General features: G+C 39.9%; 1 protein-coding gene across 6 annotated transcripts in view; it reads left to right on the plus strand.

The window, feature by feature from the left end:
* Positions 1-9,225, plus strand: part of SEC24B (SEC24 homolog B, COPII component) — an 84,222-nt gene extending 74,997 nt beyond the window's left edge. For all 6 annotated transcript variants that reach the window (XM_075929709.1, XM_075929710.1, XM_075929711.1 and 3 more), the window contains 4 exons: positions 317-421; positions 3,459-3,551; positions 5,068-5,171; positions 8,322-9,225. In XM_075929709.1, the coding sequence (XP_075785824.1) occupies positions 317-421; positions 3,459-3,551; positions 5,068-5,171; positions 8,322-8,436 (417 nt within the window). In that variant the 3' untranslated portion in view covers positions 8,437-9,225. The remainder of the gene's footprint in view (positions 1-316; positions 422-3,458; positions 3,552-5,067; positions 5,172-8,321) is intronic.
* The last annotated feature ends 7,930 nt before the right edge of the window (positions 9,226-17,155 follow it).

Below are 17,155 nucleotides of genomic sequence, written 5' to 3' on the forward strand. Positions count from 1 at the left end.
AATAGCGCTGTGTAATTTTTAAAACGCCACCATACTGTTTATGATCTTTTACAACTGTGAATACAATAGATCAGTGTTTCCAGTATTTTAAATTTTCTTTGGGTTTCAAGGATCATCTCTCTTGATGCTTATTATAATTGTGTATACCAAAGTCCCTACTAGCTCTTCTTTTTTTAAGGCTGTATCTTATAATTCTCATTTACTTATGTACAAAGCCTACTTGTCTCTCTTCTGTTTTTGACAAAACAGAAAAGAGACGAGTTACACTTAACACTGCTGAATTATATATCCTGTTTTCTGATCTTCTTTATTACAGGGTGCAATACATGTTAACGACAGGGTTGTTCCACAGCCTCCTCTTCAGAAGTTGTCTGCAGAGAAGCTGACAAGAGAGGGAGCTTTCCTTATGGATTGTGGATCAGTAAGCTACCTGTTTCAGTAGCTTTTATCGGCTATGAATAAGACAGATGTGTTTGACTTCAGGTTTTTAATTGTGGCTAACTAATAGTATCAAAATTTTGTAGAGAATAGACTCCTTAGTTTTTCCAGAATTCTAAATTCCTGTCCCAAGTGGAAGAATTCAGAACCTTGAATGCACTGTATTAACTAGGGATGTAAATGGTTAATGGATAAACCACAACCTTAACGGTCCGGGTCCGGTGGGCAAGTTCCAAGGAGCTAGCTGCAGAGCCTTGCAGCAAAACCTCCTCCTCTGGGAGCAGGACCAGCAGTACTTGAGTACTTAAGTATAAAGCTTAAGGACTTTTAGTGGTTACATTTTTTTTGCAGATTTTTACATCCTTGGTATTAATAAAGTATTGAAATGTCTAGTTTTGTGATAAATTTCTTAAAACATACATGGATATTAATGTTTCAAAGCTTATTTTTTCACATTAAACTGCATGCATGCCAGTCAGTGTTAGTTTAAATCAGGGCTACTCAATATATGGCCTACGGGCTGCACGTGACCCACGGCCCATTTGTTTGAGGCTTGTGGTGCAGTTTGGGATAGCCCGCAGGTGGGATCCTTTGAATATGGCCTCCACTGGGAACATGCTCCACAACAATGAGGTGTTTCCCAGGTGGGGTGAGCACTGAAAGACACAAGTGGATGAGCTGCCTGGAACAGATGGGTATAGGGTGTCGGAGTTTCTGCACCCCAGGGAGGAGGTGCCAGGAGCGCTGGGGCATTAGCCTTGTGCTGGCTGCTTAGCCTTGTGGGCAGAGCCTGAAAGGTGCTGACTGGCTCACGCTGGCCATATTTGGGCCCAGCTTTAGGCTTAATCTTTGTATTCATGCCTGTCAGTGTGAAAGCTATTTGCATATATTTACATGTATATGCAACCACACTTAAGTTGCAGCCCTTGGCATGTGCTGTGAGTATCATTGTGGCCCCCAGGGCTTCCAAAATTGAGTAGCCCTGGTTTAAATGCTCCTTCCCGAAACTTAAGGCTTTCTTTAATTGTTCCTTTAATTAGGTTGTTTGGAACCCTATTGCATTCAGTTCAAATCTAGCAAAGCATTTTTCTCATACTTGCATCATTGAAAGCTGGGCTACACACACGATTGAAGGAAACAGATTTCTACTAACGTACCATAAGAATACTTTCTCCCACATAGTATATTTTAGTTGTGTTATCTGGAAAAAGATATTTGAACCCTATATATATAAGGGGTTGAGCATGGCTAGTGAAGTAGCATTTTCCTGGCACATCTATTGTCCTCAAGGAATGAGTTGCACCTTAGAGACTAACAAAAGTATATAGTATCTTGAGCTTTCATGGGTAAAGCCCACTTCATCAGATCAACTTGAGTGGAAATAATAGAACCAAGACTTTTATAACAGAGGGGAAAGGGGGAGGGGGAGAAGTACCTGTCAATTGTAGGACTAGTGCTAATGAGACTAATTAGATGGGCTAGAACAGTGGTCTCCAACCTTTTTACACCCAAGATCACTTTTTAAGTCTCAGAACAGGTGAAGATCTACTGCCCTGCCCCTTCCTTGAAGCCCCGCCTACATTACATGAGGAAATCTAATGTAAATGTACTGCGCAGGTGCGCAGTTCAGAGAGGGCTCAAGAGCTACTCTTGGAGCCCCTGAGATCTACCGGTAGATCGCGATCTACTGGTTGGTGACCATGGGGCTAGAAGTATTCCATTCATAGCTTTTGATGTAAAAATGCAGTTAGAAGCAGGAGAGACTGGCTTTATAATGTGACATCCAGGTAATGTCTTTGTTCAACCCTAGGTAAATAGTGTCAAATTTGTAGCTGAATACCAGTTGGTCTCGGTCTCTCGGTCACACACACACGCATGCACGCGCGCGCGCTAGTGAAATTCCTTTGTAGAAGAATGGCTACTTTTTAAATCCATGATTGAGTGACCAAGCAGGTTAAAATGTTACCCTACAGGTTTGTGTGTTACCATTTCTGACATCTGATTTGTTTCCATTTATTCTTTGTCATAGAGACTGTCCAGTTTGGCCAATATACATGAGGCAGACAGACTCTGCTGGCACTTGATGGCATATATCATATTAGAAGATGTGTGTGTACTTGTATGATCTCCAGTGTTGTGGCTTATGTGGTTAGGTCCTTTGGTGTCTCTTGTATAGACATGTATTTGCTTTTGAGTCCGTGGTGTCTCAAAGATAGGTAGGAGTGCTGGTAGCATAGGGTCTGAGGAGAGCATCAACATAGCTAGAGGATTGTGCTGTAAGGGTGCCAATGCCCGAGATGATGGGATTTCCAGGTTTATGGATCTTGGGTAGCAGAATACTCCTGTTTGGGGGGGTGAGGGAGGACGTTGTGTAGATTTGGTCCTGAGCTATAGCAGGGAGTTTCTTGAGCACTTGGTGCAAGTTTCTTTTGGTATTCCTCAATGGGGTCAGAGTAAAGAGGCCGGTAGAATGTGGTTTTGGTGAGTCATCTGGCAACTTCCTGTTCATAATCTGACCTATTCATAATGACTACAGCAGCCCCTTTGTCAGCCTCTTTGATTATAATGTTAGAGTTGTTTGTAAGGCTGTGGATAGTGTTGTGCTTCGTATAGCTGCATATACTTAGCATAGTTTTGTACATGCTGTTTACTAATATAACTGTAGATGGTGCCAGTTGATTAATAAGGCAACCATGTGAAACATTGTCATTAGGAGAACATTGATTGAAATTGCTCCTATTACTGCATTTTAGCTCATTTGAAAGAGAAATCTATTCTGGTAACTTTAACTTCTTGGGAGAATTATCAAATCTGTAAAAAGTTATCAGATTTTACATGAAACCTAGCATTAAACCAAAAAAATAGCATTCTAAATATTTTAACCTCAAAACAAGTCAAAATCACTAAAACATTATTTCATCTAATTTCTAAACCTGCAAAATAAATGAAACATGAAAACTAATACTCTGAAAGATATGCAAAGCATTTTCTTCACTGAAATAGATTTTGGTCCTTTACAGATATTTTACATTTGGATTGGGAAAAACTGTGATAATAGCTTCATAAAAGATGTGCTTGGATACCCTAACTATGCATCAGTACCACAGAAGCTGGTAAGTGTTTTAATAAACTAAGACATGTAATACATATGTTCTCCCTTGTATTGGCTGTCTCAAATTATGAAACTGAATTAGATTTATTTTATTACATTCATAATGCAAATACCCATGTATTAGCTTTGCAAGCATTGAGAATCAGACCGTTTTAAGTCTTTTGAACATAAGCACTATAAAATTGTTTAACTAGAGCACTAAAAACAAAATTACCAAAGGATTTGCATAAGCAGGTTAAAATAACCAAGATTATTATAAAATAATCCAGATTCTGACTTGGCTGTCAAAAATGAAGGAATCCAGAATTAATATTAGAACTCTTCCATTCATAATTTACCCTCCGGAGATGATTGTGTGTGGAGAGTTGGTATTTTCTGAACTTTGTGTAGTTTGCAATATCTACAGTACAGTAGTTAATGCGATGAATTGAGGATTGAGTTTAAACTTGATTTACTGAGTTATTCTAGCTTTGATACATTTTAACAGGAAAATCAACTGTTAAAAGTCACTGGGACTTTAGGCTCTCTGAGGTGCTTTTAAAAATGTCCTCCAAATGTATTCAAATCAGACAGCACTAAGATTTCACTTCCAAAAAGTCAGAACAGATGTTTGTTTCAATGATAGAGGAACCTTATTAAGATACTGTTCAAAATTCTGAGCAGAATTTTGATTTGGGTAGAACCAAATATGTTAGATCAGTGTGTCTTAAACTTTTTTAAGATGGAGGAACACCAAACCATTTTTTTTTAAAAATGGGAAACACCAAGAACTTTTTGTTGAGCAAAGGGAAAAAAAAAAAAGGCTGGGGAAAAGTTGCGGGGGGGGGGAGGGTAAGATTGGGGGGGAGAAGTTATTGAGCACGGGAAAAGAAGTCGCCTGTCCTTTTAAGGGTGGCCATTTTAAACTCTGTTCTCTGTGGCACACCTCCGACTGCGTCGCGGCACACCATGAACCATAGAACACAGTTTAAGAAACTGTGTTAGATGCTGTGTGTTTCTGTTCAGAGCTTGTTTATGGTGCTTGTATGTATGTGGGTCTCTTTAGAACTGTAAAAGGAATGCAGAGGACAATGCTTAGGAACTTGAGTGGGAAACAAGTTAAAATAATAAATTTGGAGGGGAGAAGGACGTAAAATGTGAATACATACTGAGATTTTGTGTAGGCTTGTTTCCTAAAATGTCTTGTATTTTAAATATAGTGATTAATTTTAAGGAGAACAGTTATGACATTCTTGCGTTTATGCATTTTCTCTTTGATAAGTTGAAGGAATACAATTCATAGTAAATTATTTTCTTGGGGGGGGAGTACACTCCCCACTCATTACCCAGAAATGTAATGGATAAAAATGGCTGTGTAATTTGTCAATTATGCTAGGTTGGGGAGTTTCCCGTGGGACTATATTTAGAGAAATTGTTCCAGCCTACCATTGATTTATTTCATTGATTCATTTTAATTAATTAGGCTCCAGTTCTTTTCATTATAAAACTTTATTTTTCTAATTACATTCTTCAACCAGACTCAACTGCCAGAGTTAGATACACTTTCTTCAGAGAGAGCCCGATCTTTTATATCCTGGCTTAGAGACAGTAGACCTTTAAGCCCAGTTCTTCAAGTAATAAAGTAAGTATTTTTACAGTTAAACTTTCTGTAATCTCATCTTTTAGACCTCTCTGGGGAACAAAATTATCATGACTCTGAGAGCTACTGAGTGTGTTTAACTTATAATTGAAATAAGAAGAAAACAAAGGTGCGCAGCACAGCACTGGAGATGCTGAGCACCTCATAGGATTAGGCTCAGTTGCAACAATTGTCTTAGAAAATGTTTAAGTTCATTTTAATTTAGAGTACCCAGTCAACGTTTAGACAGTAATACATTTTACTATTATGAGTATACTAAATAATGTGCTTCATGATAAATTAAATAACTGAATCAGCTTCCAATCTCACTTTGTATTAATTCTCCATTTATAAATGGTTTATAGAGTTAGTGATTACTAATAGATATGTTAATAATTTTGTTATTCATTTGTTACAGATTTAGTTAGGTCAGTAAATAGCTTGTAACCATGGTTTATAACAATCTGTAACATCTTTACATGTCTATTGCCATCTCAACAAGAGTGGCCACCAGATGCTTTTGTTTACCTTAGCATTCGGCCACTTGCCACTTCTGTTGGCTGTGGCTTGCCGTTCCTGGCCAGTGAGAGCTGCGGGAATCTATTTAATGTTGTTTATATTCATAAAGGGACCCTTAATATAAAATGTGACCTATACTCTAATTTGTCAGAGTATTATATATACTATTGAACTACTGTACTTAACTCCTTGTTCGTTTTCAAGCTGTGCTTACTTAAAAAAACAGGACCTCATAAAATGCTTACGCTTGTATCCAGTCAAAATTTTTAATACACCATGTTTGACAGATTAAGAGAAATTGAATGTTAGCTGGCTGATAGCTGTTTTCCATGAAGGAAATATTGGTGTTATTTTATATATGGGCAAAAGGTTCAGGTAAATCAGATTGTCACCACTGGCTCAACAGTCTTGTAGTAAAGACCGTATCAACATTTCCCTTATGACTTCTTACTTTTCAGATGTTGTTGGTTCAGTGAGGCTGAAATATGTGTATCTGTGGTAAATATTTTATACCTTTAAAAATGAATACACCCAAACCTGTAAAATGATTGTCAGTAATTTTAGTTGATTCATCTAGAAATTCTTTATCGCTCAAATAAATAAAAAACAAGAAATTCAAAAATAGGACTGAAATTACATATTGAATTCTTAGCCTAGCGCTGCTGTTTGGATTACAGGAGCATCGTAAGGTCTCATTAAGGACTGGGGCATAATTACAGAAGGTGCTATACAAATAACAGGAGACAACTTGTGCCCCAGTGAATTTGTAGTCTGACTGTGATCCTGCACAAAATTTTGCTTAGCTTTTAGCTTGCAGTAGTTTCAAGGATGATGTTGATAGGGATGTGAACAGGTGACCAGTAACCTGGTAAGCATCACTCTTACCAGGTGTTGCTTATCGGTTACCGGTTAACTGGTACCTGGGAGCCCAATCCTCTGTGCAGGGACAGGTGGAGCGGGATCCCACTTAAACGGCTAAACCCAAGATTTAACTGATTAAGTGGATTAACCGGGGTTTTACATCTGTAGTTGTTGATATGCTTAAAGTTAAGCACATTTGAAAAAGTTTTCTGGATTGGTACCTTATTACCACTTTTGTTCTCCTTTCTCTCTTCCACCTGTAGAAGGGAAAAAAGCAGAGGATTATACATCAGCAGTGACTAATCTTGAAAATATATAAAAAGTTAAAATGTTGGCTAGCTCAGAGTTCATTGCTGTCAACAGAATCATGTCACCTGCTTCCGTAACAATTCTTTTTTTCCTGTTTCCTATTCTTTGTTTTTATAAAGCTTTTTTGTGTGTGTTCCTCTTCCAAGTTTACCACATCATATTTTTAACCAAGATTGTAGAGCTCCTGTTTTTATAACAGGAAGAATGGTGGTTGTTTTTTTTACTGTGGAAAACTGATATCCTTATTAAAAGACTTGTCCAGAAAATGAAAATCCTTTACTGTGGAAAAAAACCTTGACATTTTTGTCCAGAACTATGAAGTCAAAACAAGACACTTTTTCTCAGGAAAGGATTTCAAAAGAAAAAGTATTTTGGTCAGCAAACCAGAAACTTTCAGTACCAGCAAGAAGTGAAATTGACAAGAGCTTTCATCCTGGCTGATGGGAGAGAGAGCTGGACTTCTCAGGGTATATCTACACCAAGGGTGGGGAACCTCAGGCCTGGGACTGGCTCAGGGCTGCCCCCCCAGCATTGGGGAGCACATGTTGGCTCAACAGTCCCCCTGTGTGGCTGGAGCACATAACATCTACTAGCCTGGGCCCCCCAGGCTCTGGTATGTGAGGGGAATGTGGGGAGTATCTTTCTCCTTCTCAGTCAGGGGGCCACATCAGTGAGGGCAGGTTTTTTTGTGGCCCTGACTGATTTTTTTTTTCTGTGGGTCAGTGGCCCCTGACCCAAAAAAGATTCCCCACCCCGATCTACACAGAGGGCCAGCTAACTCTGACTTCTAAGGCTCATACTGTGGGGCTATTTGTTGCTGTGTAGACTTCTGAGCTTGGGAGCTTTCTAACCCTCCCCCCTTGCAGGGTCCTAGAACCTGGCCTCCAGGCCAACCTCAAAAGTCTACACAGCAATGAAACTGCCCCCCAGTTCATGAGCCGGAAACAGTTGGCACAGACCAGCCAAGGGTGTCTAGTTGCTGTATAGACATGCCCTCAGTTACCCCTAAGCTCTGGCAGCCAGAGAGGGAAAAAACCTGGCTACACAGCATCCTCTTTCCCCACCACTCCTCTTTCTCTAGAAGAAGAATGGAATGGGGCTGTTCAGTCTCTCTGGTGCAAGGTGATGGGAAGAGAGAATGCTCTGATTCTCTGCGTCTAACTCTCCTGATTTAGAGGGAAGGTGGAGAGTTTGGGTGCGCAGTCTTCCAGCAGGACAAGCAGGAACTGTCACTTTGTCAAAACTGAAATTTCCTCAAAATATTTTTTTTTCCAAAAAGGGCATTTTGCATCAGAAAATCATTCAATAGAAAATTCCTAATTACTTTTACTTACTGGCATTTGTTGCTGAACCCTAAATCTCCAAGAGTAATATTCAGTGTATGGACTTCCTGCTTATACTTGTCTTCACAATTGTTTTTCTTTGTGCTTAGTGCTTTGACGAATACATTTTCTTCTGTTTCAGAGATGAGAGTCCTGCCAAAACAGATTTTTTCCATCACTTAATTGAAGACCGAACAGAAGCAGCATTCTCTTATTATGAATTCTTAGTTCATATTCAACAGCAGATTTGTAAGTGAAAGTAGAAGAAAGAAGATTTCCAACTTTGGATACAAATGTTAGCTGTGAGAAAAGCATTATAGCAAATTACAAAAACATGCATTTGCTCTTCACAGTACAGTGCACAGCACCGTATCAGACACTTTAGAGCTAAAGGAAAAATACACACGTCCGGAGAAATTTTATGGATTTGCTTCAGCCAGAATATGATAGGAGAAATGATGGTCTTTCACTAATGCATTTTAAACTGGTTTATACATGTTTCCAGTAGTGCAGCAGTATGGTGCTCTGTTTGTTGCAAGCTGTTGAATTTGTGTAGCTATGTGGGATGATATTTCTTAATGATATGTAAAATTAGATAAAACCTTTTTCTTACATTTATTATGATAACCTTTCTGGATTCAAACTCTTGCAGAGGTGCCAATGGCAGTGCTATCTGGGGTTTGTTTATATTACTTTTTAAAAGGAATTATTCATATTCACTAAAAGACTTCAACATTTTCCCTGTGAAGACTATAGAATTTCAGTACAGTACACAAATTATAGAAATGAAATATATAATGTACATAAGTATTACATTTGTAAAGAAAATGTAAAAATGTAACTACACAATGAATTGCTCAATGTGCAGCAGTGTTGTGTGTTCAATAATAGATCACTTGCCCAGTTAAAATGAGGTTGACTTGATAAATAATACATATGTTAAGAAATCTTGAATCACATAGGAAAAAAACAACTTTGTAATCCTGTTAATTCTTTTACATGGATTTATTTATGATCAGCTTACTAATTAAAAATATTTTGCTTGATCATGTGTTTTTATATTTATGCAGCTGATAATCATTTAGAAACTTAACTCTAATACTGATTCTAAAATTCACTTTTGAAGAGAATGTTTGCCACTTCATTTCACAGATTTCTAGAAGAGGTGGAGATAATATTTTATAGCTTGAAGTAACCAATATATATTAAAATATTGGCTGGTGTTGGGTCCTTTCACATATTTGGCTTGTGAAAAAGCATAACATCCTAACATTTTGTAATGTGTAGCAATCCTGGCCCAGGTTTCTGCAACTCTGTTTTGTGGTACTTGAAATAAGCATGATTAATCATTGAATGAGATCCTATGACTGGGTTTCTGCTGTGATGAAAAATAAGGGATATAAAAGGATTTCTTAAGAGATTAAAGTAATATTTTATTGGAAATTGGTAAATGTTAAAGAAGCTTATTTCAAAATGTAACCACGTTGCTGCTGCCTTCTTCACAACCTCATATTTGCTAATAACTAAATGCCTGGGTTTGTGAACTCAGATTAAACTCAGTTAAAAATCTGATATTGGTGGTCAAGCAAAGTAGTAGGAACTGTTTGACCATCCACTGCAATTACTGATTTAGACTTCATCAATCATATGACACAGTTTGAACTTATGTCACTTGTTTGATTTAATTAAATGTGTGTGTGTTCAGGTAATTGAACTAAGTGCTAAATAATAAAAGGTAATGATGATAGGATGTTTTCTATTAAAGTCCAGAAAAATATTAAAGCATTCAAGAAGCTTAATATTAATGACCCCTCCCCCTAAAAGAGGGACTCGAATTGAATTGGTACCTACTGTACAGTATTCAATAGAAAAATGTAATACAGGCAGTCCCCGACTTACGTCGGATCCGCACTTAAGAACGGGGCTTTTCTCGCCCCGGAGCTCAGGGGCGGCAAGTTGCCGCCCGTGTCCTCCGGGGCGAGAAAAGCTTCTCCCGGTCTCCCTGGTCTGCTGGGGTGGTCCAGCAAAGCCCCTGGACCCCCCCAGCAGACCAGGGGGACAGGAGCAAAGCCGCCCAGGAGGCGGGGGTCCCGCTGCCTGGGCGGCTTTGCTCCCGGGCAAATGAGCAAAGCCACACGGGCGGCGGGGTCCCTCCGCCTGTGCGGCTTTGCTCGGGTCTCCCTGGTCTGCTGGGGGGGAGGGGGCGCAGCTAGTGCGCCCCCTCTCCCCCAGCAGACCAGGCTTTTGTTGCGGGACGCCTCGGGTATAGCAGCTGGGGTGCTGCCGGGTTGGTCCTGTGGGAACCTACCGGGCAGCGCCCCAGCTGTTCTGTCCCAGGCTCCAGATTCAGCAGCTGTTGAAACTGATCAGGCTGATTGCAGGAAGCTGGGGGCAGAGCAACTCTGCCTCCGGCTTCCTGTAGTCAGCCCCGGTCAGTTTAGTGGCAGCAGCTGAATCTGGAGCTAGTTCCGACTTACATACAAATTCAACTTAAGAACAAACCTATGGTCCCTATCTTGTACGTAACCCGGGGACTGCCTGTAGTTAAATACTACAACTGTTTTATGACAGATCCTGAAAATATGTTGTTCTGAGTATTTGTTTGCATCACATCAGTTTTGGAGCTGCACAAATTTAAATAAATTATCCTTTCCCAAATTAAATATGTCAAGTACTCACCAAGGATAGCACGTAAGTAGATCTTTGTTATTCATCTTTATTGTTAGTTACTAAGGGCTTGTACACAGTACCATTTATGTTGGTATAGTTTTCGCTGCTCAAGGATATGTATAAGCTACCTCCATGACTGCCATCTTAAGTTACACCAACCTACGCACTGCTGTGTACAGCAGTATGTAACCCTCCCATTAACATGCTACCACCTCCCTCAAAGAAGTGATTTTATTACGTTGATGAGAGAGTTCTCTCCCCTCAACATAGAGCATTTTCACCAGCTGACTGGTGCAGCTGCATTGCAGTAGCACTTATAGTATAGATCAGTAGTTCCCAACCTGGGGTCCGTGGACCCCTGGGGGTCCGCAAGAGTATTGTAGGGGGTCTGTGAAACAAAATAAAATAAAAATAAAAATGATCATAGAAAATAATTTTTAAATAGATTGCAAAGTTACAATCAATTATTATTTTTAAATTAAATATCTTCCAATGATGTTAATTGACATTCGAAAATCTATGTTGTGACACCTTTGTGTGCCCAAACGGTCATGATAGAAGCATACAAACATTAGCCATACATTCAAGATGGGTCTGTGGCTGAAATCTGGCTCGCTGAATAGAAAGGAGACTGATGAGCAGAGTGAAGCATCCACAAGTGGAACGTCTAATCCAACAGACATAAGTAAACAAAAAGTGAGAAAATACTGCACTGACTACTAGAATTGGGTTTGTTGGGGGTTCACAAACAGTTTTGTGGGGGAGGAGGTTATTGGGGATCCACAAACGTTTTGGGAGGGTGATTGGGGGTCTGCACTAGTGAAAAGGTTGGCAACCTCTGGTGTAGACTTCTGCAGAAATACATGATCGTGTCCCGAAAGCAGGACAACAGGATGTAAGAAACTATATATATTTTGTTCTATTTATATTACATATTTTAAATTGAAGGGAAAAGCTACTGCAGAGTAAAACAGGTGAAAATGTGTCATAAGGGGATATTAGCATAATTTCAACAGTTCTTCAGAATATATAGACTTGTGAGCTTGACATTGAATATCCAGGAACATTCAAAACAATGATTATGGTGACATAATCTGTAAAACTGCTATTTAAAAGCTTTATTCGTCTATGTATTTTGTGTATAAAGTTATGAAAAATACATGAGCTATTTGATTTATTTAGTAAAAGCAATTTACAGTATAGAAAAGATGGTCGTTTTCTGCTCTTTTTATATGGTTAACATCAGCTGTCTCTCTTCCTACCACCATAAAGGAATTAGGTGCAAGCCATAAGATTTGTGTTCCCACCAAGAAGTGAGTGTAGCCACTTCGAAGAAGCATGAGACCCTTAGCATTTCTGATGAATAATTTAAAAAACTTAACAAAACTCTTTGACCATATTACATTTGCATTATGAAGCGAAAATCTTTGGAAAAGAGGGAGTGCCATAGAAATTAAATAGAAGACATCCAGCCTTCTAGTGATTTGAAAGTAGCTGATTCCAAAAACTAGATTTGCTGAAGGGTAATATAAACGGGATGGTTCAAAGGACTTGGTATTAAGATTTCTTAATCGGTTGGAATTTAGCCCAAGTGTATAATATAGTGTCTGTTCTGGTAGTTTGTTCCCCTTCTTAATGAACAAATTTAAGACTTAAATGTAAGAACGGACATGTTGGGTCAGACCAATGGTCCATCTAGCCCCATATCCTGTCTGCTGACAGTAGATGGTGCCAGTTGCTTTAGAGGGAATGAACACAAGTGAGCAATTTGAGTGATCCATTCCAAGGCATCCAGTCCTTGCTTCTAGTAGTGAGAGGTTTCAGAACACTCAGAGCAGGGGTCCATCTGGGCTAATAGTCTTTGATGGGCCTCCTTCAACTTGCATTGAATCCAGTTTTAATTTTTGCCTTGATAACACCTAGAAGAAAGTTCCACAGGTGGACTCTGAGGTGTCTGAAGTACTTGTTTTTTAACTTACTGCTTACTAATTTCATTGAGTGATGCCTGCTTCGTGTGCTATGTGAAGGGGTAATTTAAATGTGGTGGTGTTTGTTGTTTTTTTTAAAGAGGAACAAGGTAGGTCTTCTATTGAACCGGCTTCTGCTGCGGAGAGAGACAAGCTTTTGAGCTACATAGAGCTTTTCGTCAGTCTGGGAACTCTTACCAGCACTTACGCTTCTTTCTGTTTTCCTCAGTTTTTAAATTATGCCTGTTGTCCCTAACTGCCTGTTTTACTCTGTTTAGTGGCATTTTTGGTTCTTTTCTAGAAAATGTTGTGTATACCCAGAGATGAAACTAAGGTGGTGCACCCTGGTGCTCATAGAGTTGGGGCACTTGGCTGCAAGAGGAGGTGCAGCACGCTCCCAGCCTGACTGGCAGGCCTCTCCTGCAGTCTAATGAGCTAAGCAGCAGGCAGCTATTCAGGTGAAAGGGGCTGGTTTGGGAACATGCCTTCTCCCACCATTCTGGGACCTGCCCTAGTCCTTATTCCTCCCCTCCCCCCAAATCTGGAACCATCTAGGGAGAACAATGGGAACTGAAGCATCCCCCCGGACCCTACCAGGATACTGTTTTTCCTCTTCCTGTGGCTCAGGGATCAAGAGAAAAGTACACAGTGTGTGTGAATTCCTCTCATTTCTGACTAGGAAGGAGAGGTGCAGAGTGAGCGAGCCATGCTGTGTGCTTTCCTCTTGCTTCCCGATAAAGGGAAGAGCGAGCAGCGTTCTGCCCCAACTCCTGGACCCCACATTCCCCTGCCCTTAACACCCCACACTCTCTCAACCCTCTGCCCTGACCCCTTCCTTTCACCCCGTAATCCTGGCTCCTTCACATACTCTGCCCTGATGTTGCCAGCAAGAGTAAGTCTCAGGTCCAGCACTGGGTGCTCAAAGTACAAAGATATGTTACGCAGGTATCTGTCAATCACAAGCAATTGATTTTCTGACAGCTATCAGCTGTGTCCCTTAACTAAAAGAACAGCATGATAGGAGAAGTGGCATTCTTACATCCTTTCTGCTAGCCGGTGAATGCCGTTTCAGCTGCGGATGAAGTGGGAGGCTGTCTCAGCTTCTGAGGCGCCGGTACCCAAAGGCCATCAGTGAGTCCAAATTTCTGTGCTCTGGTGCAGCTTTAAATACAATGTCTCTGCCTTGTTCTGCAGCTTGGAAATTTCCGAGGGTTACTCATCACTTCTTACAGTGTGGCTCAGCTATACTTCCTATCCTTTGACTTTGTTTACATGATCAGTTCATTAAGGTAAACAAGATTATGTTCCCGCCCTTATCTACAATTCGTTCATCCATATTAGTATTTAGACATCTTGCATTTGTATACAAGCACAAATTTTTGTCATTATTTAGTTGTCTGCCTTCATGTAATTCAATGGGACTTACTCTATATCCTAGTAAAGAGAACATCCCCTTTAATGGATCTTCCCCTATGGAATGTCTGTCCTAAGTGAGTGCTCCTCAGTAGCTATTGATTTCCCCCAATCCTTAGTTTAAAAACTACAGCCTTTTTAATTTTACATTCCAGCGATATTGTTCTGGTTTGGTCCAGGTGGAGTCCATCCTTCCTGTATGGGTGCCTCATTTCCCCCAAAGCTCCAAGTTCTTAATAAACCTAACTCTTTATACCTAACATCTTCATCTCATTGATATATTGAGACAAAACAATTCTGCCTGAGTAACTGGCCCTGAACTTGGCATTTCAAAGATTTCTACTTTTGGAGTTCCTGGACTTTAATTACTTGCCTACCTTTCCCGATGACATTAATACCTACATGTAACACAACCGTGGCTCCTCCCCAATGCTGCATGTACATCAGTCTATATGTTGCAAGAGGTCCACAGCTGTGCATCTGGTAGGCAAGTTCTGCTGGTCCTCATAAACCTAACTATTTATAATAATCGAATCCCCCATAACGATCATCTGCCTCTTCCTAATAACTAGGTTTCCCTCCCCCAAAAGGGTGTTCTCAATGCAAGAGAGTATCATGACATCGGAAGGAGGATCCCAAGTAGGGGATTATTTTCCTTCACTGCAGCTTGACGTTCTCCTTCCCCAAGACTTTTGTCCTCTACAACATAGAGGCTGTCAGACTGGAGGTGGGACTGCTTTACTATTTCCCAGAAATGTACCACCCTGTCTCCCTTTAGTATTCCAATCCACCAGCCCTGGTCTCAAGAGCCTAAACTTACCTTTGCAGGCAAAGACTTGCACGTGTTATTTGCCCACAACACAGTTAATAAACTGGATAGTCCCCTTCCTGCTGCTGGACTTCTGCCTGAATTGTTTTTACTATTGCAGGGGTATTGCAATACATACACCATTACTAATAGCCTTCGCAGAGGAACCTAATAGTTAAATGGGTCTGGGTTTGGAGCCCCACATTCAATCGTATATATCATCCCTCCAAATCAGCTGTGATTAACAATAATTTTGATGTTGGGTGTCTCTGAGTTCCTACTGTGAGGCTGTGTCCAGACTCAGGGGTTTTTCGAAAAAAGTAGCCTTTTTTCGAAAAAAACTTCACCTGCGTCTAGACTACAGCCGCGTTCTTTCGAAATTAAATTGAAAGAACACGGCTTTTCTTTCGACGTCGGTAAACCTCATTTCATGAGGAAGAACGTCTCTTTCGAAAGTGCTCTTTCGAAAAAAGGCGTTCTTGAATGCCAACGGGGCTTTTTAGAAAGAGAGCATCCAGACTCACTCGCTGCTTTCTTTCGAAAAAGCGGCTTGCTTTTTCGAAAGTCCCGCTTGCAGTCTAGATGCTCTTTTTCGAAAGAGGCTTTTTTGAAAGTATCTTTCGAAAAAGCCTCTTTCGAAAGAGGCTTGCAGTCTAGACATAGCCTGAGTGAGTCTAGTACCATCTACAAATAGTAAGCTAAATAAAAATACAAAACCCTAGAAAAATTGTTTTTCTGTCAAGATGGTCACTTGTCACTCTTCATCTTGTCAGACACCAATGGCACCATGGTTTCTTGGCAGACCTGTTTGAATATATGCAAGAAACCTTCTATCTAGGTGCATTTAAAAAGTGTACTATTCTGCTTTTGTGGCAGGAAGCAGTTGTGACAAAGTTGAAAATATTTATACCAGAGAAATAGTTTAGAAAAAACACGTGGCTGCAGAAACATGCTTGGGTTCTAGATAAGGTTACCTTATTCATTGTAGCTGAAACCCAGTTGAAATAGGGCCTCTGTCTGAATGAAGACAGTCTTTGGGATACCTAAGGGGTACTGCAAAGAAATTAGTGTGAGGTTGCTGCATTCAAAAGATTGTCAAGAACACAGTTCAGCCAAATGATTTAAGGTTGGAGTTTAGACTGTAAGATGAAAAGGATCGGTCTTCCAGCTGGAAAGCTGTACAAAGATACACCATCCACTCCAAAGTAGTATGTGTATTTTTTCATTTGGGAGAATGTTTAATGTTTTATTACAATACTGTTTATTCAGAAATGCTTTTATATTAAGGAGAAAAACATCCCCCTTTCCAGATGAAAGGAATCATAGACTTGAACAGAAGGCTAACCAGATTTACAGAACACCATGTATCCGAGCTGGAGTTTGGGACTCTGAAGGAGATAGAGGGGAAAAAAGTAGTAAAATGAAGGTAATTCCTGTGCTAGATGAAACTAGTGTCTTTCAGCTGAGGAATGAATAACAGTGATGTCTTCATGGCCACTGGCAAAGCAGTAATAAAAGGGGCAGAGTTGGTAGAAATATTTTTTTAAGTAAAAACCTACGTATACATCTATTAAGGTGATGGCAGACAACCAGAGAAATATAAAATATGAGATCTGTTAATCTACAGCCACTTCATCCTATATAAATTATTGCTCTTTTTTGGCAACTGAGCAATAACATTTTTGGAGGTGGAGTAAAAAGTTCCTTGCAGGAAAGGGAGATGAGAGAGAATTCAGGTTCAATTGCCACTGACGGTTTTTTTTTTCTGAAGCAGATTCCTCCTTCTGCAGCAGCTCCATTGTGGTACAGAAAGGAAAGTTCATTTTTAAAAATCACACTTGAGCCTTACAGCAAATGATCTGCCTACCTCTAAGGGGTATGCGAACCTAGCCTACAAGAAGAAATCACCATTAACATTGGTAGTACATTAATTATATAGCACGTCTGTTTCACCAAAATTATAAAGCAAGTGTCTATTGTAGTTCCATTTTCTCCATTCAGCTATTTGTGCTCAAGCACTCACCTTTTGATAGTAATGGCTCCACAAAGCATTGAGGCATATTAAAATGTATTTTAATGTTGCTGTAAATATTAAAACAACCTTTTTGGTTAATGCTT

This window comes from Pelodiscus sinensis, chromosome 5 (assembly GCF_049634645.1).
Source record: "Pelodiscus sinensis isolate JC-2024 chromosome 5, ASM4963464v1, whole genome shotgun sequence".
Lineage (NCBI taxonomy): Eukaryota > Metazoa > Chordata > Testudines > Trionychidae > Pelodiscus > Pelodiscus sinensis.